The sequence below is a fragment of the Camelus bactrianus genome, chromosome 9 (genome assembly GCF_048773025.1).
Source record: "Camelus bactrianus isolate YW-2024 breed Bactrian camel chromosome 9, ASM4877302v1, whole genome shotgun sequence".
Taxonomy (NCBI): Eukaryota; Metazoa; Chordata; class Mammalia; order Artiodactyla; family Camelidae; genus Camelus; species Camelus bactrianus.
This window is the reverse complement of record NC_133547.1, coordinates 7720460-7747813: the sequence shown is the minus strand read 5'-3', so window position 1 is coordinate 7747813 and position 27354 is coordinate 7720460. Positions and strand designations below refer to the sequence as shown.

Sequence of the window (27354 nt, the reverse complement as noted above, 5' to 3'; positions counted from 1 at the left end):
ACGCTGGTAATCAATCTGAGGTCTCAAGACTCTTAATTGACCTCTAGGCAACCATTATCAATTGATTAGAGCTGCGGGAGAAGCTGAAGGGGACAGAGGAACAGGGCAGGGTGTCATACAGAGGCATCTCTCGACATGGTGACTTTGAACCTTTCCCGAACTTCTTCCAGGTTCCAGGCTGGAGCAGCTCTCCCAGGGGCCTGCCCCAGTTTCCCAGGCAGCCCCTCCTCTGCGTTACTGCTGCCCTGTTCACTTCCTGACGTCATCCCATTGTACTGTGACACTGAGCCTGCCTTTGCACTGACCCTCCTCTGGCTGTCCCTGGGACTACATGCCTGTGTGGAGGCGGTGGGTGGTTCCTGCCCTCCTCTCTCGGGCACAGGGCTCCCGTCTTCTCTCCCACTCCCCACACCCACTCAGTCCTTGTACTTTGCCCACCAGAACCACCTCCTCCTCTGTCCTGCAACAGATGGAACAGTGGGGCCTTCGGCCCACCTTCTGGGAAAACATGGACATGGGGTGAGGCTGGGAGACCTGGTGGGCTGCTTCCTCCACCCATTTGTATCACAGTTGCTGCATCCATCCTCCCGCCAGCTCTGAGGTGGCACTGCCACAAACATCCCAGCCGAGGAGACCAAGGCCCACAGAGCCCAGAGCCCAACTCCTGAGCCTGAGGCCCCTTCCCAAACCCACCATCCCCAGCCCTCCCCTCCTCTAGGACCTCTGACCCAGCTCATTCTCCCAGTCAAGTTTGCCTTCTGCTTTCCCACAAAGCATGCCCAGAGCCCAGGGAGGGTAGGAATATGGGATTCAGGCTCTGAAGGGTGAAGAGGGTGGCAGAGGTGAGGAGGAAGAGAGACTCATGCACAAATGTTGTCTTTTATTTCCTTCCCCGAGCCAGCTGCAGCTTCCGACAAGCAACACATCAAAGCACAGGGAGGAGATGGAGGGGTGAGGATAGGGACAACCCTCTGAGCTCCAGGGCCTGGGTCTATCCTGAGAGGTCAGGGCTGCAGGAGGCTGGGAGGCTCCAGTGCTGGGGGGAGGCGCAAGGGGAGGCGGGAGGAGCCCACCCCCAGCAATGAGAGAAAATCGTGGGGCTACATGGACTGAGAGCTCAGCCGGAGGACAAAAGTGGAGAGACAGACACCAACCTTGTGACTCAGCTGGATGGGAGCTGCGGGGGACAGGTGCCAACCCCGACCCTGGCAGCGCCCGCAGCAAGTAGGTCTGTGTCGAAGATTCTGTGTTTTAGGGTGGAGAAGGGCACTTCTGGGGACTTAAATAAAGGTGCAGGGGGTGAGGGATGCAGCGAGAACAGAGGGTGACTGTCTGGCCAGCGGGCCCGGCTGCAGGGCCCACTGAAGCAGTGCTGAGCCCACACTGTGGCCTGCGAGCCTCCAGGGTGGGAAGGAGGGAAGGTCACGCAGCCCAGGTCTCGGACTCCGCCTCTCTCCGGGCTCACACCGTGATCCTCGCTGAAGGGTCTAGCCAGGGGAGAGCGGGCGGAGGGGCAGGAAGACAGGTGCCAGGGGGCTGGGCGGGCTTAGCGCAGGTCCTCCTCGTCGCCCTGGATCGTCTTCTTGATGCGAAGCAGCATGGTGGTGAGCCACTGGTCCAGCCGGGAGATGGAGTCATACTCCTTCACCTGTAGCGCCCCGGGCGGGGAAAGGAGTCAGGGTGGGCGGCCCACCCCACACCTGGCCTTAGCTCCCTCCTTGTCCCTGGTCTTAGCCTCCAGTATCTGGTCCTGGGACCCTCGAGATGGGCCCCTGTCAGCCTTAGTCCCCCAGGAGCCGCACGGGGAGGCGCAGGCCCCGGCCCAAGCCAGAGCAGCTCCCTTCTGTGTCTGTACTGGCCTGGGTATAAGGCCTCTCCTGGGGAAAAAAAGATTTTGTAGCCTAAAAACAAAAGGTCCAGCTTTCTTGTTTTATGGACCAAACGGAGGCCTGGAGACATGAAGAAGGCCTGCACTGAGTGTCCCAGGAGGGGTCAGAGAGAAAGTCACGCCCTACTGGGCCTACTCTCCCTTCTCCCGAGCTCCCTGGCTGAGCTTCCCAACAGCTGCCCACTGCCCGCTGTCTGGGGTGGGGCTGACCGGGGCAGTTTGGTCTCTGTCATCATTTAGGGGCCTCTGTCCGCTAAGGGGCACTCAGGGGGAGACACACTCGACAGGTAGTCTAGAGGACCTGATGAGGACCTGAGCTGCTCACAGCTGAGTTCCAGGATGCTCAGGACAGATTGAGGAAAGGGGGAGACATCTCTGAGAGGCGGTTCTAGCAGGGACGTGGGAGCTGGGAGGGTGGGCCCTCCCGATGTTGCCTCTCCTGCACCCCTCGCTCCTCTTCCCTCCTGCTTCCGGGCAGGGGGGAGAGGGGAGGACATGACTCATTCCCTCCCTCTCTGCACCTCCTGGGTCACCCAAAGTGCCCAGTGTGAGACAGCCTTCAACTGCTCACCCGGGGCAGACTCTGAGTGGTGCAAAGATCTTGGCCTTCAGGAGCAGGAAGATGTGGGTTGGAATCCCAGCTCTGTTCCCAAGAGGCCTGACCTCTCTCAATGGTGAGAACACTCCCAGCACCTCTTGGGGCTACTCGTGAGGGTTCTGGGGTGACTGGAGAATGGGATTCATAGCCAGGACCCAGGGCCAGAGATTAAAAAAAAAAGGTGAAATTGATGGGACCATATCTGACAAAAGCAGCCACCCCTCCACCCCCGGGGCCACTCACCGCCTCGGTGTAGCTGTCCACGTTCTGCTCCTCATGGGCTTCTAACAATTTCTGCAAGAAAATGGCAGGCAGGGGTCAGGGGCCCAGGCTGGCCTGAGGTCTGGCCTGGATGAGACCCTCCACCACACACTGTCTGGGGGTGAAAGTTGGGGGGACTCCCACGCTGCCAGGAAGGAAGGGGCTATATTCCCATCCTGCCCTCTGCATCAGAAGTCGCTCAACGTCACTGATACGGAATATCACGCGCACACGTGCACGCCGGCATGCACGTGAGACCACGCGGCCTCCCAGCTCTGCCTGTGGGTCCATCATTGCCTGAATCTTACTGGTCTCCTCTAGAAAACTGACAGTCAAAGGGCAGACAGGGCGGAGGAGGCCCCTGAGCAGCACTCAGATCGCAGGGATTGTGCTGACTGGGGCCCGAGCCTCCAGGCCCCCCATCCACACTCCCTGCCACAGGCTCAGAGGCAGGGAGGGGGCAGCCGGGGCCCCGGCACTCACTTTCATCAGCTTGCACTCCCGGGAATCGGAGAACGCGGGGAACAGCTCCTCGTACTTCTGGACAGCGAGCTGAAGGTGGAGGGCAGGAAGAAGGGGGCAAGCTGATAAACAACGGCCCGTGGAGCGGTGGGCCCGGCAGTCGAGGAGATATGGGGCCACTTGGGCCAAGTCAGCTCTCTGCGCCCCTACCTCAGCCTCCAGCGTCACCTGGCTCTGTGCCTGGGGGCCGCTCCATACAGCCGAGCTCAGCATGAGCCTGGCTGCAGAGACAGATGCGGGGGGAACGGGGGAAGGGGCCTGGGGAAGGGGGGAGGGTGCCCGAGGCCGGTGCTCAGTCCTCTTCCCGTGCCCGGCCCACCCAGGGTGGGGGCGACAACTGCCTCCTGTGAGTACGTCCTAGACACCAGGCCCGATGCCCGACACTTCTCACATTCAACCCTCATGAGGACCCGGGGGAATCAAATGATGGTGACCCCATTTTGAAAGTGGGAGTCACATCCAGAGAGGGCAGTGATCCACTCAGGGCACAGGGTAAGTGGTGGGGATCTGAACAGGCCTAACACCAAAGCCTAAGATCTTACCAGCCCTGCCAGGGAAGGAAGCCAGGAGTGGGGCTCAGGTGTGCCGTGATCCCAGGAAATCCCAGATGCTGGCAGAATCCAGCTCCTCTCCCCGCCGCCATTCCCAACCCCCTGCCTAGCACTGACCCCTCTCTTGCTAAGAAGCCCTGGGAACGGGTGGGGCTGGCATGCAGGCTATGGTTCACACCATGACACCAGGAGTCAGAAAGATCTGGAATCTTGGGGCTGTAGTCTACTAGCCACGTGGCTTTGAACAAGAGACTCTGGTCAGGGCCACAGTGTCTTCATCTGTAAAATGGGGTGACCATGGTGCCAACCTCACAGGGTGCAGTAAGGGCTCAAAAAGTGCTCCTACAAAAGAAAAAGCCTGGCCCTGAGCGAGCCGGGAGCTGGAAACTCAAAAGGCCACAGGGACGGGGCAGGTAGTATCAGGGATAGAGATGCACCCGTGAGAACAAGCATTTTGTGCCCAGAGGCTGACTGCTGGGGGCCAGACGTGAAGGGTTAGCCCCTTGTAAGCGGCTGAGAAGTGACCTGGCCTAGTGACAGACATGGGACTCCAGGAGTGGTTGGTCATCCCGTGGCGGGGTGGGGGGAGGTCACCCGCAGGGCCTGCGCTCACCTTGGCATTGAGCATGTCAATGCAGAAGTGGCAGAGGGCCGCCTTGAAGAAGTAGTCCTTGGCGCTGTACTTGAGGAGGGGGCTGTCCATGGCATTGGTCCCCACCTGCGGGCACCCGGAGGGCCAGGGTCACTGCCAGGCACTTGGGGGCCAGCTGGGAGCTGGGTCCGTGCCCCAGTGAGGCCCTGTGAACCCAGGACCCCAAGGGCAGGGAGACCAGAGACCAGCCCTGGGGAAATCAGTAACTGGGATGTGACCGAGGGCAAGGCATGATGCAAGTGTTGCCACAGGGCTGAGGCCAGGTGTCCGTGGGCTTCTCCAGGGGCCCAAGATGGTGGAGGGTGAGGTTGCCCTGCTGTCAGGCCCAACAGGAGGCTGGCACATCAGTAGGCAGAGGGGCGGCAACATGAGAGGCGGTGCCTGCCCCGCTCTCCTCTGAGGCCAGCTGCCTGCCTTTCTCCGGGCCAGGCTGAACTCACCAGGACAGCCCACCCTGCCCCGCCCGGCAGAGGGGAGCCCGTGCACCCCTGTGATGCTGCCCCTACCCACGGGCTCCTCAGCTGCCTTGGGCCACCTCTTGCAATTCTCTCCCTGACTCTGGCTCTGTAGGCCTCACTCCAGGGCCACCGGCCACCGGGAAGCTCTCTGTGAGGAGTGTGGGAAGGGCCTGTCTAGGGAGAGGGTGGTGACATGGCATGGGGTCGTGGGTGGAGAAAACTCGTATAGCCAGGCTGAGTACTCTGTGAGAGTGCAGGGGGGATGATGTCAGGGGATGACCTGGGGGAGGGGATGAACACAGGAAGTGCAGAGAAAGGGGGAGGGATGGAAAGGGCGGGAGACAGGGAGAGGGAGTGCTGGCAGGCAGGCTGGGACTGGAGCCCCGCCTGCCCCCTACCTGTTCGTAGATGTCGATGGCCTTCTGGTACTGCTCCAGCTGCGCGGCGTAACCAGCCACCTTCAGCAGACACTTGTTGGCCGAGCTGTATGGGGCAGGGGGAGAGGAGGGAGGTCGGTGATGGTAGTGGAGTCTGGGTCCGGGGCATTTGCTGAGGGGCTGGGGTGGACAGGAGGGGACCTGTGCCCGGGGTACCTGTTGGATTCCTCGCCTTTGTAGTAGTCTGCAGACTGCTCGTAGTGGGCGATGGCCTGGGGAGACGGGAGGGAGGAGCCAATGCCACCTTCGCCCAGCCTGGCCTGGGGCTCAGCCAAAGCCCTTTCCCCAAGCTCTGCCACGGTACCCCCCGATCCTGTCCTGGTGCGCAGACACCAGAGGACTGGCCGCTGCAGCCTTCCCCTGCTGTTGGCCAGGCTGGGTCCCCAACTGCCACCTACCTTCTCGATGTCTACCAGCTCCGTCTCATAGATCTCGGCTATGGAGATGTGGTGCTTGGCTGCGATCGTGAATCGGCCCTGGGTAAGACAAGGGAAGGGGCCGTCAGTGATGAGTGATACCCTGAGAGCCCCACTCCAGCTCGACCAGGCCCTTCCAGGTCCCCAAAGCTGGATTCTCATCCCTCAGCCGCACCTGTAAGGGGAGGTGTGCAGAAGGGGACTCCTAGAAGCAGAGGGGCACAGGGGCTAAAGTGGGAGGCTCTAGCCTGAGTGCTGCCCCGACTGGGTGACCCTGGGCAAGTCATCCCTCATCCAGCGTCCATGCAGGCACAGGTAGACGGGCCAATACCAGAGATGATGGGTGCAGAGGGACCTGGCAGAGGCCCTGCTGCACCTGACAGATGGTCCAGGGAGGTGGATGGACCAGCCCAGAGTCACCTGGTCAAAGCTCTGGAGAAACCAGGGCCAAGGGCCCTACTGCCCAAGGGACAGCCTCCCTCTCCTCCTCCCCATCCCTGTGTGGCCACACACTCCTCACAGGCCAACGCCCACTCCCCTCCAGCTTCCCCTGCAGACACCCAGAGCTTTCCCCCAAGGAGGCCTCCAGCTCTCAGAGGGGCTGAGCCCCTCCTACCCGCCTCTACCAGCAGGGATCGAGGTGCCGGGGCTGCCACTCTGCACACAGGGGCTGGTCCGAGGCCACCTCTTGCAAAGGGCAGCAGGAAAGGGCAAGGCCCTGGGCTCAGCCAGGACAACTTTCAGGTCTCAGTGACTCCTGCTTATAGGCACATGTTCCTGAGCAAGCCACATCTCATCTGGGATCCCCTTTCCTGGCTGTTGGACAGTATAATGAAGTGCCCACATGACAGGGCAGAGCACAGCACTCAGACACTGAGAGGATGCAGTCCGGGACTGTGTTCCTGTCAGAGGGAGGGGTCTGATGTGACAGAGACAGAGATGAAAAGGCAAAAAGTGGGGTCGACAGGAGCCAGGGTCTGGTTTTGGTCCATTGTCTTGGCTCCCTGGCCTCAGACCAGTAGCCATCTCTCTGGGCCTCATCTGTTGACCAAGGGGCCACTCCCTGGGGTGGGGCAGGGTGGAGCTGACTCTGGGCCCTGCTTGCCCACCTTTATCAAATGCCTGTGGGGAGGGCTGGTGAGGGGAAATGCGCTGGACACACATGGGCCCCCAAAACAGTGACCTCTACAAGTGCAGACAATGATGGCCCTGGGTGGGAGCAGAAGCAGGGCCTGGGGAGGAGCCCTGGCCCCTAGTGATGGGCTGGGAGCTGTCACCAGGAGCCCTGCTGGTACAGAGCTGAGTGAGGACCCAGCCTGCCCAGCCCAGCTCAGGTGACCAAACCACCCGCCCCTTCAGCCTGCTCCCAGTGCTCGGGGAGGGGAGGGGAGGCTGGGGCTGTATGGCATGACTAAGAGCAGGGGGACAGGACCCGCGGTGACCCTTACCATGTCTGTGTAGATCTCAATTGCTCTCATCAAACAGTTAATGGCCTCTGAGGAGAGAAAAAGGGAGGTGGGGAGGAGAAAGGGAAGGTGAAGTCACTCCAGCAGAGGCCGAGGGGAGGAGGCAGACGCAGGCTGCCCGCGGGGCACCCGGAGTTGGCAGGGCTCTGCTCTCTGGGCAGAGAGAGAAGGTTAAGGAGTCCCCGAGCCCCAGGAAACTTGGTCAGACTGGGACAATCCCTGGGACAGAGTACAGCCAGCACCATGTCAGGCTAATGGCAAGAAGCAGCCAAGCCTGACACCTGAGGGACGCCCAGGTTCCACCAGGGCTCTGCCACCCTTTCAAGGTGGGACCAGGAATTGGCCATGTCCCCTGCACCTGTCTGGTCTCCATCTATGGCCGGAGGAGTCTGGACACCATGACACTGAGGCGCTGCCACTGGGACTCTCCACCCTTCTCTCTCGCCCACATTGCAGCGTTCAGCACAGCTCTCTGCACCCTCCTTAACCTGGTTGCCTGCCGGTTCCTGGAACCACCGGTTTCACCACCAACACAAACACACCGGGATGGCACTTGGGAGGAAGAACTGGGGTCCCTTTGTTGTACTATCTCTTGCAAGATTTTAAATTTGGGAAAGTTTTTTTTTTTCCCTTTGACAAGTTATTTGGAGGAGAGAGAGAAGCATGAGTGGGAAGCATTTTCTAGCAGATAGAGATGAGCTCTTGGGTGGATTTAACACCGTTTTCATGCATCTCAGGAGGAAGGGTGTTGGGGGAGGTGGACAGGGAAGGACAAAGGGTCTAGACAGACCACAGGAAGTAGGCGCTGAGCTGGGGCAAGGCTAAGAGTGCACCCTGCCATCTGGGGCAGCTGTAAGGCTCCAGGTCTGCCACTGGGGTCTCCAAAGTCAGCTGGGCCCCTGGGCTGAGGCTGCAAAGAGGCCTCAGGCCCGGTGTCTCGTCAGCCAGGAAGACACGTGAACAGTGGTTCTCAGCCCCAGATCTGTGGCTGGTCCTTCAGGAAGCCCACGAGCCCCCTCTAAATTCACAGGCAAAAAGGGGTTGTCTATGAGCACGACTCTTGGGGAAGAAGGGCCTGCATGTTAACTCCAATTCTGAAAGGCCTCTGAGGACCCCTCAAAGTTCAGAGAATGCACACCACTGGGTCAAGGTTCTGAGGCTGACAGCCGGAAGGTGGAGGCATCAGGGAAGAGGAAAAGAAGGCAGAAAGAGGGCAGAGGAGGAGCACAGGGAGAGAACACAACAAAAAATGACAGTGGGAAGAGTGGTGCTCAAGTTCCATACAGGGCATTTCTGGACATAACTGATGAGATGGCAACACAAGGGCTCCGCGCACTCCGCCCCGCCCCACCCCACCCCACCCCATCCTGCACCCTGGACTGGGTGTGGCCAGCGGGGCCCCTCTCCTGGAACCACAGGGCACACAACCTAGCACCTGGAGGCAGAGGTGGCAAAGGCTGTTCTGGGTGAGACTGGCAGTCCTGGAGGGGGAGAGGCTGGAGGCTTGCTGGCAGGACATGTGCCCCCGCAGCAGCCGCCTGGGGCCTGCTGGCACTGGCCTGGAGTGTTGTCGGCAAGGTGGCCCTTATGGTGGCAGCAGGGGAGGAAGGCTCACCCCAGGCAGCAACAAGGACTCACAGGGCTAAGTTTCCTCGCTCCAGTATGGCTGTCCCTGAAAGCCGCAGGCTGCTGGCTGACACCTGAGCAAGAACGCTGGTCGACGAGCTGCTGACACAGGGGCTAACTCTAGCTCATGGGCTGTCACCAGGAGCCTGAGGGTGAGCGACCAGCGCGTCCCTGGATGAGCACAGGGAACCCCAGCACACCTGTCTCCCACCATCCACCCACAGAAAGCCGGAGCTAGAAAGGGGCTCTGGGAATAATCCGGCCCAGGAAGGTGGGTGGGGAGGGCTGAGGCCCAGAGAGGGAAAGGCACTGGCTGAAGGAGACAGGCAGCCATGCAACCCAGGGTCCTCTACGCACCCCTGTGTGCCAGTGGCCTCCCAGGCCAGATGCAATCCCTCCCTCATCACACCCAAGAACTCAGCCGCTGTCTCCTCCTCGGTAAAATGGGGACAAATCACACGAAGAACCCCACAAAGAAGTGGAGTGGATTAAAGAGATGTCATGTGTCTGGTATACAGTAGGCATTGGTAAATGGCAGTGAAGTTGTGCGGGGCACAGGGAGGGCAAATAGGGGTCTGGCCACATCCCCACCCTGGCTGCATCCATGGGTGCACACATGCACCCCCGGGCCGGGCTATCAGGCAGGCAGGCGGAGAGGCCTCCCTGGCCTGAGTCCACCCACAGCAGCTAACAAGGGCGGGGAAACTCTGAGAACCAGTGACAGCTACAGGCACCATCTCTCCGCCCTGCCACTGAGGGGGCAGAGGGCCACCCCTTGGCCCATGCTCAGGGCAGACTCGCAGGGGGAGGGCAATGGCTGGAGCCAAATCCTGTCCTTCCGCCCTGGCGGCTCTGCAGGCCTCAGGCACAGGCTCAGCACCAGCTGCCTCCCCAGGCGGGTGCCTTCCAGGACCGTCGCAGAAATGCAGACACAGGCGGAGGCCTGTGAGGCAGGTGAGCAGACCACAAAGACCCAGGGATCTGCTTGGGGAAACTGGGCAAAGTTCCCAGCGGGACCCCAGCTCTGTCTCACAAGGCAAGTGGCCACGGGGAAGAGGCCGGGGTGGGGGCAGGCCATTTTCCCATGCCGGGTGCCGTGCAGGGCACGTCCGCACTTTATCTCGTGTGCTCCCTGCTTTACCAGACCAGGAAGTAAAGATCCGAAAGAACAGGTGACTGCCAAGATCACAGGGGAGCAGGCTCCTCCTGGACCTCAAGGATCACACTGAGCCCCACGCTCCTCGACTGGGGTGGGCCGTTGTGACACAGGGGTGCTGGGGTGCCACTCCAACACCCCTCCTTGCTCAGTGCCAAGAACCTGGGGGTCCGGCCAAGGCACCCACTCCTGGCTCTGTCCAAATTAGGCTCTCCTCCGCACCACGGTGCCTCCTGTTCCCTGGAAGCCGCCTCTAATGCCAAGTCCACCCTGCCCAGTCTCAGCATCCAGGGCAGTGAAGCACGCTCGCTGACCCCTGGAGAAACCAAGTCAGCCTGTGTGCCCTGTGATGGGCACGTCACCACACCTAACTATTGCTACCTTCCCAGAGGATGCCCAGTCACCCTCTGTGCTTCTGGAGGCCAGATACGGGGCCACACCCCCGACTCGGGCCCTAGCACCCAACACACACCCAGCAGAGTCTTGCTGCCAGCTGCAAAGGCTCAGGTCAAAAGCTCGGGAAGGACGAGACATCACGGTGCCAGGGGGGCCTGCCTGCTGGAAGCGCTGGGGCTTGTTTAAAGGGCAAATGGTGCTATGCATGTGCCATGAAGTCTGGCCCTCAGCTCCTGCCTCAGAAACCAGTCTTTCCAGTCACTCTGGAGCAGCAGCTGAGCGTCACAGATGCCAGGACGGCATCTCCAGGTTGACCAGTTCCCCAGGGAGAAGGAAGGTTGGGGGGGGCCCTCTGAGGGGGAGGCACCAACTTTCCTGGGTGATTCAGGCTGAAAACAAACCTGAGGTCACCCTGGGCCATCACCACATCCCGCCCCCTCCATGGCCTGCTGTGGCTCACTGCTCCCAGCCAGGTGCACTCAGCTCTGTGCAATGACAAGAGCCCACCCAGTCACAAGGCCTCCCCTTGAGTTCTTGCCGGGCCTGAGCTCAACACGTGACCACTTAGGCCAACATTTGTGAGACACCCAGTGGCAGAGGAACAACTCGTCGAGTCTGGGGACAGAGAATAGCTACTTGGTCCACAAAGACATGAAATCTTCGACTGGGAACAAGGATGTTCCGATAGTGGTAACAGATACACCAGCAATCCCCCAGCACTGGTGTGTGAACTGGTGCTCACAGATCCTTGGAGAGACCTCCGTACACAGCCACAAATTGCCCTCTCTTGGGAAGGACAGGCCTGTATTTCAAGATTATGCATGTCCTTTTTTTTTTAAATAACGTTCATATATTTCCCATTCTTTTATGAGGGAACAGTCACAATAGACGGTCATTACAAAAAAAAAAAAAAACAAAACCTTTGCCTATTAAAATCAGAAGTTAGCAACCCATGTCTGGCACCAAGATTGAAAAAAAAAAAAGTAAAATTCCAGCTCCATGAAATCCACAAGTCTGGTACCCACTGGGTTGTGTTTCCACTTCAGGATGAGCCCAGGGGGACAGAAACAGTTTCGTCATAATGAATCAGTCCCAAGCTGGGCTCTGTCCCCAACATTCTCTCTTTTTAAGGAACTTGTTCTCTGGCAACTACATCTCAGGCTCCGTTCTCTCCGATGTCCCCTCCTCCCCCAGGGGGGTAGGGAAGCCAGGTTAGGATAGTTTCCGCTCCTTTTTCGGCAGTGACTCCTACCTGGCTGGTCTTAGAACCCCCTCCCACCTGCTTCTGCATGTTAATTCTGACAACAGAACAGATTTCCTCTCTTCCAGGCGTGCGGTGGGTCTGAAATGTAACTCCCACTCCCAAATGCTCCCAGGCTCCACGAGGGGAGGGGAGCGATCAGCTGCGCACAAAGTAGAAGGGGGAGGCGGAGGCTTGGAGTGGGATGCAAATGCCAAGCGGAAGGGAGCCAATTCTGAAGTTAAAGTGCGGGCGCCTCCCTGCCAGCAGATCCTGGCGGCCGCTGGAGAAAACCAGAGCCTCTCGGAAACCTGAGGATGTCTCTGGAGAGGGCTCAGCTGGTGCTCTGGGCGGCCAGCCCCAGTGGCCCACAGGGGCCCTCACCTTGGGGGTCAGCTTTCTTGAACGCGTTGCCTGCGTCCACGAAGCAGGTGGCCGCATCGTGCTTGCTCTGGAGCTGCAGGTGCAGCTGGGCAGCCTGGCAGAACGCGTTTCCGGCAGCTGGAACGGAAAAGAGGGATCGCAGCCTCAGCGGGGCTCCACGCTTCATAAGCTGCTCAGACAGTGCCCCGGGAGGTGGCTGGGTTCTCAAGATGTGGAAAGAGTCCCAGAGAGGAAGAGCCTGGCCTGGTGGTCACGGCTGAGCTCCACGAATCCGCACTACGGCCCCACAGGGTTGAGACTCTTGAGGAGGACACGGTTTGGGAGTGGCTGGGTAACTTTCCTAGAGTCACCTGGCCAGTCTGAGCTGGGACACAAACCCGAGTCACTCCAGCTCCGAAGCTCATGAGGCAACCAGGGGCAGGGTAATAAGCACTCCAGCTGCACAGTCAGTTCTGGTTTCTGATTTGTGAGTCAGTCACTTACTAGCCACGGCATGTTGTGCAAACGGCTGGGCCAGGCCTCAGTTTTCGAGTCTGCAGGATAGAGACAGGGATGGTACTGACCCTCACAGCACTGCTGTGATGATTCAATTAACGAATGCAAGCTTGGTGCTTAGTAGAGAGCTCCATAAATGAAGCTGTGATTAATGTTATTACTGGAACCACCTGAATGTTCCCCGGCCCAGAGTTCAGACTCTGATGGAAGTCAGGGAAGTGCTTCTGGGAAAACCGGAAATTCTGAATTTAAGGAGAAACCCTTCAAAGAGCTCATCAGTCCACGTTGGTCTGTCTCTATTTATCCTTATCCTCTAGGTCCTCTCTCCAAGGCCCTGGGACCAAGTTGTAAACTAAGCCAGTGAGCTCCAAGTGACCAGCTGGCAGGTCAGAGGGCTTGTGAGGCTGGAGGGGGCGGGGGGCTGCGGACCCCTCAGCCAGGCCTTTGGGATTGGACGCTGAAGGGAAAGAGGTGGGGAGGAGAAAGAACCTCGGAGGAGCTCTAGCAGGGATGACATACCACTCCAGTTTTTGGCCATTTTGAACATGTTTGCTGCTCGGGCGTAGATTTCGCATGCTTCTTCTATTTTGGATGAGCCTCTGGGGAAAAGGAAAGGAGAAAAAGATGAGGAGATCTGGTCTGGTCACAGGGAGAAAGCAAGCACTCTGCCCCAGTGACAGTGGAGATGTGCCCCTACAGCTCCATGGGCTGGTGGCCTGCCCCCTGGGAAGCCAGCTTCTGGAGTCCAGCTGTGGCTCAGGCCTCTGCTTTGGGCTCGAGGGAGACTGAGGTGGTGGTCCCCACTCTGTCACACAAAGGCTGCCCAAGCCCTCGCTGGGCAGGCCTGCGGGGGCCCCTCACTTGAGGGGCGGCTTCCCAATCTCCCCAGGCACCCTGCCTCTGACAGCCTGCTAGGACTGCTCTCAGGGGACCCCTGGTTCCCAGGCTCTCTGCAAATCCCTGTTCCCCAAGAGAGTGAAAAGCATCATCGGGGGAGAGTCCAGCTTTGGACACCTTGCCCCTTCCTCGATGCCTTAGCCCTGCGCCCCACACACCGCACTTGTTCAACAAAGACCTCTCAACCCTAAATGCGTGTCACTGCCAATTCAGGACTAATCCGATGTACAAAGAAGTACCATTTTTAAATGTGTGTATAAAAAGTTCCCACTTGTGTTCAAACAAACAGAAAAAAAGCGTCAGAACAGAAATACACATGTAAACACAGAATATTTCTGGAAAAAATACAAAGATAGTTACAGTGTTTTTCTCCAAGGTGGGCTCTGTAGAACTGGGCGTCAGGTGTAGGAAACAGACTCACATCCCTCATTAGTACTGCCTGAATTTTAAAATCATCTGCACATTTTACCTCTTCAAGGAAAAAAAAACCCCACATATAGGTATTTTAAATATAGGATTTACTGGGTCCTGTGGTCCAGTAATGAATTACATACGTTTCTAGCAATTTATCCTAAGAAACTAAGCAGAAAAGCTATGAGGGTGTTCAGCACAAGACTATTTAAATGGCAAAAAAAATCCCCTAACAAAACCCTTAAAAGACTTACTGCACAGCAGTAGGGGCCTGGGAAGTTCAGGGCAGTTCATTTTTTTTTACTTCAATTTTTTTTTTTGGAGAGGAAGGTAGTTAGGTCTACACCCTCCCCTCCGGGGGAGGCCTTTTTTTTTTTTTTTAAATAAAGAGCACCCTCTCTGGGCAACTTTACCTAGTTTCCCAACCTCCAAGGAGAACATGCGAACCTCCTCCTGAATCAGGGGACCCTTCATGAGTACCTCACCTGGTAAGTCCCCACCGCATCCTTCTGTCCTTCCACCTCCGATAACCCAACGAGGCTTAGCCCATGAGGTCTGTGGTCTCCGGAAGTGTTCAAACTCCCCCAGCCCACATATCTGGTAGAATGAAACCCACATACTTGGGAGTCCCACCAAAAGGATTTCAGATCTTCTCCTCACTGACATCAATTAGTATTTTGTTTTGAACAAAGAGAAGAGGGGAGTATTTTCTGATTAAAAGCCACACAAATCATCTTCACGGTCCCACCGCTCAACCCCGGGTCAGGTGGCCCTGGAAACTGGCCGACACCAGCACTGCTGGCGGGCTTCAGGCACCATTCTGGGAGCTGTGTTGGGAGCGCTCCTGCACTGGGCACTGCCAGTGTGGGAGGTCCAGCTTGTCCCTGCTTTGAATCATATCAGCTGTTATAATCATCAAACCAGAGCCCCAGAGCCACCCTCCCTGGAGAGTCCCCTCAGCAGGTCTGGGAGTGCCTGGAATCAGGATCTTTAACAATGGCTCCAGATGATTCAGAGGAGCAGGCAAGGCTGGGAGGGAAAAAGCTGACCTAGACTGACCACTTGGAAAGCAGCCACTGATGACCTGTCCCAGGTCAAGAGATGTCACGAGGCAGATACACCCAGGGCGGGTTACTGGGGGGCTGGGACTGGAATCCCGGCCTCTTGAACCCCAATCACAACAGGTAAGGTTCTTTAGATAAAAAGTCTCCCCTCTGCCTCCTGGGCCTGTGCTGACACTGTCCCCTCTGACCCTCTGCTGTCTCCAGGAAGTGGCCCTGAGCAATGCACTCCTCCCACACTCACCCTGCAGGGTCCCACTGTCTCCCCACACCCATAGACTTCACCCTAGTGGGCACAACACACCCTGGGCCTCAGGCCCCTGTTTGGCCCCTTTAGAATCCACTCCTGGCCCTGGAGAGCTGAAGAACTTTGACAAGCTTTGGGCAGAAGAGATTCCAGAAGGGCTCCTTGGGGCCAGACTGCAGAACCCTCCTGGAGGACCTTCTCTGGAAGGTTCTCTTAAAGGAGCTGATTTATTCAGACCGCAATCTCAGGCCTGCTCACCCTGTGGAGCCCCCAGAGCACCCTTCCCTTCTCTGTGGGCACAGTTAAGTCCTACCCAAGCCCAGACATTCTCTGAAAATACTCAGGCTCCCAGCTGAGCAGAAATGGCCCAGCCCACGGAGAGGCCCCCAGCCAGGTGACCAGCAACAAGTAGAGTCAGCCCCCGCTGGCCTGTTTTGGCTCAGTGGGACGTTGTGGACTCAGAACACAAAGCCTGTCAGCTGCTAGGCTGCAATCGGATGATCCCAGACTAAGCGGGGCCAGCTCTGTGCTGAGTCAATGATGCTAAACTGTGGGGTGGAAAAGCCAGAGGGATTAACATCTGCTCAGGCCTCCACTCTGCCTCCTCCTCCCCCTCAATGCTTGGGTCGAGGCCACTTTCACCGCCAGGCCAGGCGATGACAGGAGATCTCTGGCACTCCATTCTCTTGGTTTAGATGGAAGTGGAGTCATCACAGGGGGAAAGAAACTTGCCTCAGGCCACTGGCGGATCCTGAAGGAGAAGCCACTCATGGAGCCTTTCATTCATTTGGGGAACCAATACCTGAGCATTTACTATGTGCCAGACATTACATATAACAACAGTAAACAAAGGAGAAGGAGCCAGCCCTCAGTAAACAGGACACCAGCAAGACAATTTCAGAGGGACTGGGGGACGAGTGGCTGCTTTGAATGGGCAAGTCAGGGAAAGCTGCTGTGATGATGAGATGTGAGCTTAGTCCTCAAAGACGACTGAGGAGCTATCTATGTACAGAGGGAAGAACACTCTAGGCAGCAGATGCAGCATGTGCAAAGGCCCTGAGACAGAAATAAACTTGGCTAGCTCAAGGAAGAGAAAGGGGCCAGGACGGCTATGGTGCAGGGAGAGGCAGACGGGGACCCATGCTGGGGGCCAGGAAAAGGGTTTGGGCCCTACTCTAGTAGGAAGGCTCTGGTAAGGGAAGGATGAGTGGAAGGAAGACCCCAGTTCCCCTGCTCCACCACACCGTCTCCCCACATGATAAATCTGCGTAGTTTACTACAGGACTTCCCTCCCGGGTCAGGATGCTTCATGTCACTCATCGAAAGGTGGCCTCCCCAATAAAACCCGCACACTCCCTGAGGAAAAGAAACCAGGCCTTCTCCCTCAGACCCCTGCATGAGATCCAGAGAAGCTAGCTGGGCCTGTATCTTCTGAAGAGCCCAGGTGACAGCGCCTGTGACAGCTGACTGTCCCTCCCCCACTCATCTCCCCCAAGCTGCCTCTGCTGCGCTCTTCCCATCCCACGGCTGAACCACGCAGAGCCAGGCCGGGAATAGTGGGAACTGGTTTGGGCCGGCCGGGTGCAAGGCTGTCTATAATTACCGCTCAGCTCTGCTTTCTCCCCCTCCCACGGCGGAGGAAGCAGTCTCAGGTCTCCCAGGCACAGCCACCAACCTCCAGAGACTACCATATGGAGGGAGTGAGCGGTGCCAGGGATGCACAGACGGCCCGGTGGGACCCGGGCCAGGGGGTCTGCAGGGCAGAGCTGCATCCTCCCTCCTTCCTTCCTCTGTCCCTTGGGCACTTCCTGGCTCCCAAGGAACATGTCACCTACCCCACCTGCGCACAATCTCCTGATGCCCCCAAGAGGCAAGGCAGATGGAGTTAACTCCCGTTTTAGGCCCTCGACACTGCGGTGCCACAGACACCTGCCCTCGGTCCTCTGCTTAGACTGAAGGTCCCTTTCCTGCTTCTCAGGCAGTGCCCCCAAGGGCAGGTGGGGAAGAGCGGATCCAGGGGCCGGTCCCACCCTGATCTCCTCTCCTTCGCTCTGCATTCTCATAACCAGTCACAGTGGCCTACCAGGCCCGGCCTGAAGGTGCACAGAGTTCCTCACAATCTCCCGCCAGGTGTCATCTGGCTTTACAGAGGCTGGGCCCTGAGAGGTTAAGGGACTCGCCCCAGCCACTTGGCCAGGAAGCAGCAGGGCTGGGGAACCTGCCTTGCCCGTCATTCACACGGTGATCTGGGGGGCTTCCTTCCTGTGTCCGAGAGTCTTCTGGGAGTCAAGAGGGTTGACAAAGTCTCTGCCTGCTCTCGCTCCTCTGGTAGATTCAACAGCCAGCGCTGCTCACGTTCCCCTCAGCAGCCTGGAGGCCGGGGAGGCAATCGTTAAGCCAGCCCTCCCCCGAGCCAAGCCCTAGCCCACCTAGCCTGCCTTGCTTCTCTGCCAACTCTGCCGGGCCGTCAGAGCCAGAGCCGAGGCATCTCTTGGCATCTCCTCCTGCATCTCCCATGAGCACTGAGCCCCTCACTGCCTCCTACACGAGGAAAGGTAAGAGCTTCTGCAGGGCAGGGCCTGGCCCCCACCAAGCTCACACAGGCACCTGTGATGACGGAAGAATCAAGTGCTACACACTAACCACCCAGCTCTGAAAACAGCACAGGACTCTTTCGAGACACGTCTGCAAGGGCCAGGGCAGGAGGAGAGAGAGGACAGACCTGGGGGCCGAGACCTGAGCTGAAATCAGTCTCGGGCACCTTGCTAGCCGTGCGAAATGGGCTAGCGGCCCCGTTTCTTTCTCTGCAAAATGGAGACAATGAGCCTGACCCGGGAGGAATCTTTGCGAGGATGCAAGAGGATGAACGCAGGCGCGGTACCTCGCATGGAGCAGGTGCTCAAACGGCTGCTATTACACGAGGGAGGAGAAGTACGCTCCCAGGGCTGCCGGCCACCCGACAACGGGATCCTACAGTCGTTTGGGATGGGGGGAAAAATCAAGGACGGTAGTCAGACAGGCCTGGATTCAAGTGCTGACTCGTGGTGTTTCCTTACAACTGGGGAGAAGATCCACAGCTGGCAGGCCTGCTGGGACCAGGAGGAATCCTGCAGGTAGCACCCAGGAGAGCGCCGGCCACACAGCAGGTGCTTAGCAGACGAGAGCATTACTGTCATCAGGCTGGCGGAGAGAGCAGATTCTAGAAATGTTCGCCTACTTCAGCTCTCAGTGTGTGCTTCATCTCCCCGCCTCCAGATTAGCTAAGCACTGCCCCCCCTCCGGTTTCCACAGAGCACAGGGCCTCCCCTACTCCACCTCCTACCCCATCCTGCTGACAGGGCTTTACGGGCCATCACCCTCCGGGCTGTAAGCCAAAGGCAGGAGCTGCGCATGCCACACGGCCTGGCAGGCGCTCCTGTGACTCTTACAGCGATGCCCTCTGCAACCCAACAGGATGACTTCATCACAACCGAAGAGCTGAACGTTTCCCATTCTGAAAAGATGTTTCTGGAAGATTTGCCTCTCAGTCGCCTCATCCCTAATAGGAGCCTCAAAACCTCTGTACTAACAGGTGGCAGAGCCCCACCCACCAAGAGACGCAGACCCCTTGGGCTGCAGCAAGATGGTGGCCGGGTTCCTTGGAAAACTTGCGTCCCCTCGGGGAAGACTCCACTCAAACTGGGCAAGAGATGCCACGTTTTAAGCTGTGGATTTAGGCAGCTGGCAGGGTACTGGGAATCACCTCAGTGCCCAGAAGAGCCGCTCCAGAAGCTGTCATTCCCACACCAGGCTCAGCTAAGGGCCCAGGTGGGTCCTGTACAGGGGACACTAACCCAGACCTTGGCAGCAGCTCTTGCCTCAGGAAAGCCAGGCTCTGGGGTGCCCAGGGAGTGCTGGTGCCCGCAGGCGGTTCAAATAGGACTGTGTCGACATCTGATCTCTAGGGTACTGTTTGTATAAAGAACACAAACACCCTGTTGTCTCTATTTCTCCAGCGCCTCCAGCTCAACTTCCAATCACAAAGCTAGCAATAATAATAACAACAACAACAACAACAGTTGTAAGCACTTACCAGGGTCAGGCACCAGGCTCTCAGCACTTTACACATAATCTCCTTAGAACAACCCAGTGAAGTAGGTGTTACTATGATTTTCATTTCACAGATGAAGGAACTTCTTAAGTACATCAATAGCTGAGGGGAAAGAAGTCTTTATTTGGGGTTGGGGGAAGGGTCGGGGGAGACAGCAGCCCCAGGGAATAGAAGCACTGTGTGGAACCTGTACAGTCCGGAAGCAGCACAGCAAGGAAGCCTGGACCCATCAGCAGACGGGGAGAAGGAAGAGAACGTGCACCTCGCCTGTCCCCTCTCTTCTTCCACAGATTCATCATGTGTGGGAAATCTTCCCCTTCTTGGTTTCCAGAGCAGAAATTTGGGCCGCTCCCCCACCTCCCTCCCCGGACAGAGTTGAGGGGGAGGAGGGAGCAGAGGGGGAGGCACAGAATCGGCTCTGATCTACCAGCTGGCTGGCACTGCCTCCCTCCCGGGCTACCAGGGCACCAAAGCCCCCTAGTGTCCGGCAGCCCAGAAGCAATGAAGAGCAAAGGCGGCCCTAACGTCCAAGGCTACCAGGCTGCCCCCACCCTAGGTGGGAGCTACCCCACTTGGCTCTTTTGATGTGAGCAGAGACCTCTCAGTATGGGATGCTGTCACTGCTGAGGTTCCTGAAAGGGGAAGGAGAAGCAGGCGGGAGCAGCTGAGCCCCGACACTCCCTCCCCCCTCCCTGGAAGCCATGGAAGGCCTTGAGAAAAGACAAGGCCTACACACTCCCCGCGCAGGCACACAGGCTCCGGTCAGGCCGGCCGGTCTCCTGCCTGCATGCCGGCCCTGGGTGCTTGCCTTGCTCAGTCTCCCCTCAGCATTATCGCAACTGCTCTTGGAGCTGGAAGGGCCTGGGCTCAATACACCTGCTCTTCTTTCATTCAGATGTTTGGAGAAAACTGCCCCGTGGGCAGGGAAGATGCAGAAATCAGGAAGGAAATCCCCTAAGACACTCATTTGCCAACATCCTTCCTAAACATAGTGTCCAGAAACGGGCCTGAGTGTCAAGAATAAACTTAAGGCAGCAGCAAGAGAACTCTGGGATCAGACAGGCATGGGTCTGAATGCGGATCTCCCTCCCACTCACCGGGGGCCTGGGGCTCACACATCAACATCTCCAAGCTTCAGCTCCTCCACCTCCGCAGGGATGCTGTGAGGCCCCAATGAGAGGACGCAGGTAACACGCCTGGCCCAGGCCTGACTCAGAGTCAGGGCGAGCACTTAATAAACACTATCAGCTACTATTACTGTCACTGCCTTCACTCACCCCAACACCAGCTGCAGCAGTCCTTTCTAAAATGCAAATGGGAACCCTCCAGGACTGGCCCTGCTATGGGTTGAATGCTTGTGTTCCCCCAAAATTTATGTGTTGAAATCATAACTAGGAGGTGGGGCCTTTGAGAGGTGATTAGGTCATGAGGGTGGAGCCCTTTTAATTGGGATTAGTGCCTTTAGTGAAAGGACCCCAGAGAGCTAGTTCACCCTTGCCACCGCCACCACCCCTTCCACAATGTTGAGGACACAGTGAAATGACAGCTGTCTATGAGGATGCAGGCCCTCATGAGACACCAAATCTGCCAGCGTCATGATCCTGGACCTCCTAGACTCCAAAACGGTGAGAAATAAATTTCTGTTGTTTATAAGCCACCTAGTTTATAGCAGCCCGAACAGACTAAGACAGGCCCCTCATTAAAACCCTCAATGCTCTCCAGCACCTCCTCAAATCTTAGCCCTTTCTCAAAAGGCCCTCCAGGACTGGGCCTGGTTCTCACTGTCTCACCTCCCCTCTGCCCATCCTAATTTCACATGCTAATGTGGAACTCCCTGTATCAAACCTTCATACACGGAACTCTGCACACCTGGGCCTTGCTCAAGATGTCCCCTCCGCCTGAAACAGCGCTCCCCCACCAGAAGGCACCCCTGCAACTCCTCTTCATCCTCTCAGATGGAGGCCTCTCCTCTGGGGCATTATCCCTGGTCCTGCTGGATCTCGGGTCCCCATCACTCCAGGCAGAATCTCCCCTCACACTAGACCTCTGTTCACACAATGCCCGCTGCCTGGAACACCCTCCCAGTCCCTACTCCCTAAGCCTGTCTGAGGGTTCCTTGGGGCCCAGCTCACCCCTCACCAGAGCCTTTCTTCAGCTCCTGCAGCTTCCTCTCAGCTCAGGAACCTCACACGAGTGACATAATCTAGCCCTCAGTCACATTTGACAATTCTGCATTACTAGCGTTTCAGCAAGCGTTCATCAGGCCTTCCCAACCAAGGGCAAGTGTCTCAGGGTCTGACTTAGCTGCTCCCCCCAAGCACAGCCCAACAGCACACTAATCCCCAGTCCAAAGGGACCAGACATTGAGCCACCCTGGAAGACTACTACTGAAAACTGAGCTCTTGGACCCACCCCAAAACACTGCACCTGAACTTCTCTCCTTGTGAAGGAAAAAGAAAACACACACACCCTTTCCCCCACTCTCAGCCTCTAAAATAAAACATCCCCCACCTAATCAATAAAACCCATCAGCCCCGGATGTTTCTCCTCACCTGGCAATTCTCAGCCACATTACTCAAGTTCTTTTGCTAAATATTATCCACGCTCGAGTAACAATGAGCAGCTCCATCTCCTTTCCCAGAAAGAACCCTCCCTTTCATTTCTTACTGACCTCCTAACACTGTCTCTCCCAATCCCAAGGTCCTCCTCCCAAACCCCTTCCCCAGCCTTCTGGCATTCTCCCCCAGTCCCACAGCCTCCCCGAGTCTCTGTCACTCTCTGCTGCCAGCCTCTGTGCCCCACCCCCCTGCCCCAGTTCTTCCTAACTCTCTACCAACTCATCCATGTTGCTGCAGTGCTCCTCCCAGTTTGAAAAGCAACACGACCCTCCCCCAGTCCTCCCGGGCTCTCTTCTTCCTCCACCCAGGGCCTTGAGCCCCTTCCCCTAACCCTATTCAGTCCCCATAGCCTGGAGTCCCTTTTCCCAGCCCCTTTCAGCTCCCATCTCATCACACCCAGTCTCTCCCTGCTCTGACTACCCCCTTCCCCAAGACCTCTCCCATCAGGCTCCTACCTTGATCCCCACCAGCCCTATACAGGCCCCAACCTGTTTCCTTCCTGGAAGTCACACTGATGGTAACTGACCCTTTCAGAGCATTAACCATGTCCCAGGCTCAATCCTAAGCATTTGATGTGCGCTATTACTCAATACTAGTAGCAAACATCTGACGTAGGTTTCGCTAAGATCCCCTTTAACAGGGAAATTAAACAGCTTGCCAAGGTCATAAAATGGCAGAGTCCATTTTAAGACTGGGCTTCTACCACTCCAAAGCCACTAAAAGTCCTTAAAGGATGGTCATCAGAACAACTCTCATGAGCCAACCTAAACTTTATGTGAATTTCCTGCCACACTGCAGCTGTTGGTTCCCTCTCCCAGCCCCCTTCAGGCCTCTCTTGGGCAGGCCACAGTCATCCTGCTCACACGGCCCGCCCCTTCCTGAGTCAAGGATTGCACAGCAAGCCTTCAGCCCCTTTTGGTTCTCTTATTTCCCTCATCTTTCCCTTTTATCCCTACACTTCCTAAGGCAAGCCAGCTTCGTTTGTTCCCTCACCCCACCTTAGACTCCAGCCTCCCAGCCCAGGCCTCCTCAGCCTTAACGGACATCAACCCAGGGATTCCTCCACTCAGATCCCACTCGGGTGTCAGGTCCCCCTCCACTACACTCCAGGGCCATACTCACCCCAGACACCTCACACACCTCAGACTTGGGCTCATCACTCCCAGGATCACGTCAGTCCTAACCCCTGACCCCGAGTTCACACAAATCCACCACCCCAGGCCTTGGAAAGGTGAAGCCCTCGGGCAAGGGTTCTCTGTCCCATGAGCCAAGATGCCTGTCTGGAATCCTTTAAATAGGTTCTCCTATAGTTCCAAAAGGCTTCTTCACTGGCTGCCCTCCCAGGCTCCCTCAGTCCTCGCAGGCCAGGTCCCCTTCAAGGCCTCAGACCATATTCCCTCGGCCCAGGTTCCCCTGCAGCCTCTTGGCCCGTCTTCAGCCTGCGTCCCCTTGCCGCCTTCAGATGGTGTCGCCTCATCCTGGGTGTCCTCAGCCGAGGGCCCTTCCATCATCTCAGTCTCTCCTCAAACCGTGTTGCCACTGCCACAGCCCGCGCTCCCTGGCCCTCAGCCTGTGTCCCTTCTGCTACCTCAGACCATGTCACCTAATCCTGGAATCGCCTCCGTCCTCTAGGCGCGAGTCCTTTGTCTCTACTGCCGCTTCGGGCCGTGACTCCTTCGCCCTTTCAGCCCAGGTCCCGGCCGACGCCGCGGCGCGGCTCTTACCCAAAGAGGCCCGAGAAGAAGGACTGTGAGTTCTTCACTTTGCGCTCCGCCTCGGCCAGCAGGGCCATCGCCTCCGCTTCCTTCCCGGAGTTGTCCATTGCGGCCGCAAAGGTACTGAGCAAACCGCCCGATCCGGGCGCTCAGAAGACTCAGCCGCGGCCCAAGCGCGGTACACAGGCCGGGGGAGCTCAGCGGGCTGTGTTGACGTCGCACCGGCGCGCGCCTCCTGCGGCCCTGGAGTCACGTGACTCCCGCTGGCCAACCAGCAGCCTCGTAGAGCTGCGCGCTCCCCGCCGGGCTCGCCCTCGCCAGCCGCCGAACGCCGCCTCGTGACTCACGGCCTCCAATGGGAGACCAGATGCCTTAACGCTTGAGCATATACCTGCTGACAGCACGCCACACTCTTCCTGGTGCGCCGGTGACAGTCCACGTGACTCAACATAAGCCAATCGTAGTCCTCACCGCCAAGGACCCGCCTTGAGGTGCTACCTTTCTGGCTCCTCCTCCACCAATCAACAGTAGCCTCTGGCTCCATCTGTACGTCCCTGTGGAATTTAGACCCCAGTCAGCTGACAGCTGATCCTCACGTGACAGCTCCTGGGCCCTGCGGAAAGATACGTCCCACCCACGACTGGGTTTGACAGTTCTATTGCGCAGATTTTAGTCCCCGCCTCCACTTCTAATATCGGGTGGTTCTTCGCTTGGAATGGCTCTGTGGTAAGAAGGAAACCTGTCTCCCTTTTCTTGCGCCCTCTGTCGACCTATGCTGAAATTGGTTCGGGAAGCCCAGTGAAGTAGGCATACCTCATTTTATTGTGCTTTGCTTTGTTGCTCTTCAAAGATACTGTTTTTTTTAACAAATTGAACGTTTGTGACAACCCTGCTTTGAGCAAATCTGTCGGTGCTATTTTCCCCAAGAGCACTGGCTCACTGCATGTCTGTGTCACATTTTGGTAACACTTGAAATAGTTTAAACATTTTCATTATTGTATTTGTTAGGGTTATCTGTTAGAGTTATCTTTGATGTTACTATTACCGCTCGATGAGGGCTCAAATGATGGTTAGCATTTTTTTTTAGCAATCAAGTATTTTCATATTAAGGTATGTGCATTTTTTACACATGCTATTGCACACTTAATAGGCTACAGTACGGTGCAAATATGTTTTATATGCACTGGGATACAAAAATCCCCATGTGTTTGGTTTTATTGTGGTGATCTGGAACCCAACCTGCAACAACTCCAGGGTACGCCCCTACTTGAGTGGTGGGAGGCAAAACTGAGAGCAGAGAGGTTCTCTAAACTCTGATGTCACTAAAAAAATATAGCTGGAAAGAGTGTGCTAGAAATTCAGGTTCAACCACACCTAGTGCCCAGATCTTAGTTTTTAGTATCATACCCCAATAAAAGGAACAAGCATCATTAGAGAAATGTCTGGTTCTACACTGGGCCGGAAATGATACAAGATGAGCCTGGAGCATCTTGTAGTCACAGAAGGGAAGTCTCTCAGCCTTTATTTCTTTGTCTCTGTTTCTCTTACACATACACACACACACACACACACACACGATGGGTATGTCAAAGAGACACAGGTGCAAACTGAAAGAGCTCCCAATAGGCAAAGCTGGAACGATTTGAGCAACAAAGTAAGTAGCGTTGGATTATAACCCAGTCTATATAATATCCATGAGCCCATTATAATATAAATGAATGACTGAACAGATAAATGGCAGAGAATAGGCAAATATTTCATGCGTAATTCCAAATAATTTATCTGGCCATTCTGCCCTCAAGAAGATGGGGCATAACTCTTCATCCCTTAAGTGGGGACTGTGCACAGTGACTTCCTTCCACAGAGTACAGTATGGGGGAGGGCTAAGTATACAGTGGAGAAACCTGACAAACATTGTCAGCCAGGTGATGGAGGTTAACATCAGCAGTGACAAGTGACGTTGAGACTATGTACCCTTAATAACATGTGATGACAATGGCACTTCACCTCTGTGGTCTTCTTCCTTCTGATCATGAGAAAAATATCAGACAGATTCCAGCTGAGGCACATTCTCCAGAATACCTGACCAAGTTTCCTCATAACTGTCATCGGAAACAAGGAGTCTGAGAAACTGTCACAGCCAAGAAAAGCCTAAGGAAATATGACAACTAAATGGAATGCGGTGTCATGGGAGGAGCCTGGCACAGAAGAGGGATGTTAGGTAAAAACAAAGGAAATCTGAATAAAATATAAATTTTAGTTAATAATAATGTATCAATATTGGCTCATTAATTATAATAAATGTAGCAGGCTAATATAATAATAGGGGAAACTGGGTGTGGGGTATATGGAAACTCTGTACCATTGGTCCAGTTTTTCTGTAAGTCTAAAAACTATTCATACTAAGCAACCTTCTTTAAAATTTTTTTGAAATTCTGGGGCCCTACCTCCAATGATTCAGATTATGAAAATCTGTGGTGGGGTACAGGAATATGCATTCTTTACAGGACCTCCAGATGGTTAGGAGGCAGATAATTCAGGCTTAAGAAAACTTATTTGGGGGTGGGGCTTGACTGAGGTGGGCAATTCACACGAAACCTTTGCTCCCCTCTCGTCTTCCATTCAAAGATTCTGGAGCACGCACCCGTGGTTGCCGTATTCTGACCACAGATAAAGTGGGGACGAGTCTGGATTACCACAAGCGGTTTGGGTTCTCTGTCCATGTAAGCAGCACTATTATAAAAGTTTCTGCTGGTTTTAAGCTGTTAAGTTTCAGCTTAATTTGTTATGCAGCAGTAGATAATATACCAGCCAACCTTTAAGCCAGGGACTTTCACTTCCAGAGTCATCAAGCTTCACTTGTTACTCAGGGTGGTACCCAAACAGTGACAACAGTAGCACGAGTGCTCATTAAGTGGTGGCTGCTCAGTTCACGGGGTGCACCTGTCAATACCTAATTTACATTTTCTCATTAACAGATATATGGGGGTAAGCATTTTCCATCCCAGTTTACAGAATGAGGAAACTGAGACTCAAGACAAGGGAAAGTGATTTGCCCAAAGTCACAAAGAAGGAAGAGGAGCCAGAGTGTCAATTCTGGCTCATCTGATGTGGGAGCCCTCTCCCTTCACCGCGGTGCTTGAACTGCTTCAGACGCAGCTTCCTCCCCTGCCCCTCCTCCCACCCAATCTTTTCAGATTTGCTTAGCTGAAATGTGGCCCCTCTGTGAAACCTCCTACTACCCTCGCCCCTGCTCGCCCAGCCAGTCCCTCAGAAGGCAGCTCACACTGTTATAGACACAGTCACACCTCGAAAGCATCCATCCTCTGATGTGTCCCTCTTCCCCATCTAAGTTAATAGCATCTACTCAGCTGCTCAAACACCAACCCAGCCGTGCCAACCTCCATCTTTTTCCTTACCAGGTCTCCCTGTGATGTGTGGCCCATCAGTGAGTCTGAGTCTACTTCTAAGATGCAACCCTAATCCCTGCATTTCTGGCCCTCTTCACTGCTACCCCAGCCCAGGCCACCATCTCATCTCACCTTAGAGCCTTCTAGCTACCCTCCAGGCTTCCAGTCTTGCCTCCCACAGCAACAAGAGCTTTTAACAACGTCCCCTGGCTCCCGTGGAAGGGTCTGTGCTTTGGCACACAATGGCCTGGAAGCAGGTCTCAGCCTTGGCAGCCTTCTCAGTGTGGCCACCCACCTACTGCTGTCTGCCACACCCTGCCCCTCCCTTGGACTTGGCCCCCTGCTTTGCTTTCCTCGTG

The 27354-nt window shown here is 56.2% G+C and overlaps 1 protein-coding gene across 1 annotated transcript; it reads right to left on the bottom strand.

Annotated features, from left to right (window-relative positions):
- Positions 1-860: 860 nt before the first annotated feature.
- On the bottom strand, positions 861-23847 carry NAPA (NSF attachment protein alpha). Its single transcript, XM_010946873.3, has 11 exons — positions 23595-23847; positions 13066-13145; positions 12052-12168; positions 7232-7278; positions 5766-5843; positions 5524-5579; positions 5329-5413; positions 4434-4538; positions 3231-3299; positions 2730-2780; positions 861-1648 (listed from the first exon to the last, which is right to left on the bottom strand). Exons 1-11 carry the CDS (start codon positions 23690-23692, stop codon positions 1547-1549), a joined length of 888 nt encoding a protein of 295 aa, XP_010945175.1. The 5' UTR covers positions 23693-23847; the 3' UTR covers positions 861-1546.
- Between the last annotated feature and the right edge of the window lie 3507 nt (positions 23848-27354).

Bases quoted from the DNA above. Each gene is read 5' to 3' on its own strand.
- NAPA (XM_010946873.3), bottom strand. From the start codon at position 23,692: ATGGACAACTCCGGGAAGGAAGCGGAGGCGATGGCCCTGCTGGCCGAG. The intron at 13,146-23,594 runs GTAAGAGCCGCG...CCTTTTCCCCAG, and splicing joins TTCTTCTCGGGCCTCTTTGG to AGGCTCATCCAAAATAGAAG. The intron at 5,580-5,765 runs GTAGGTGGCAGT...CCGTCTCCCCAG, and splicing joins AGCTGGTAGACATCGAGAAG to GCCATCGCCCACTACGAGCA.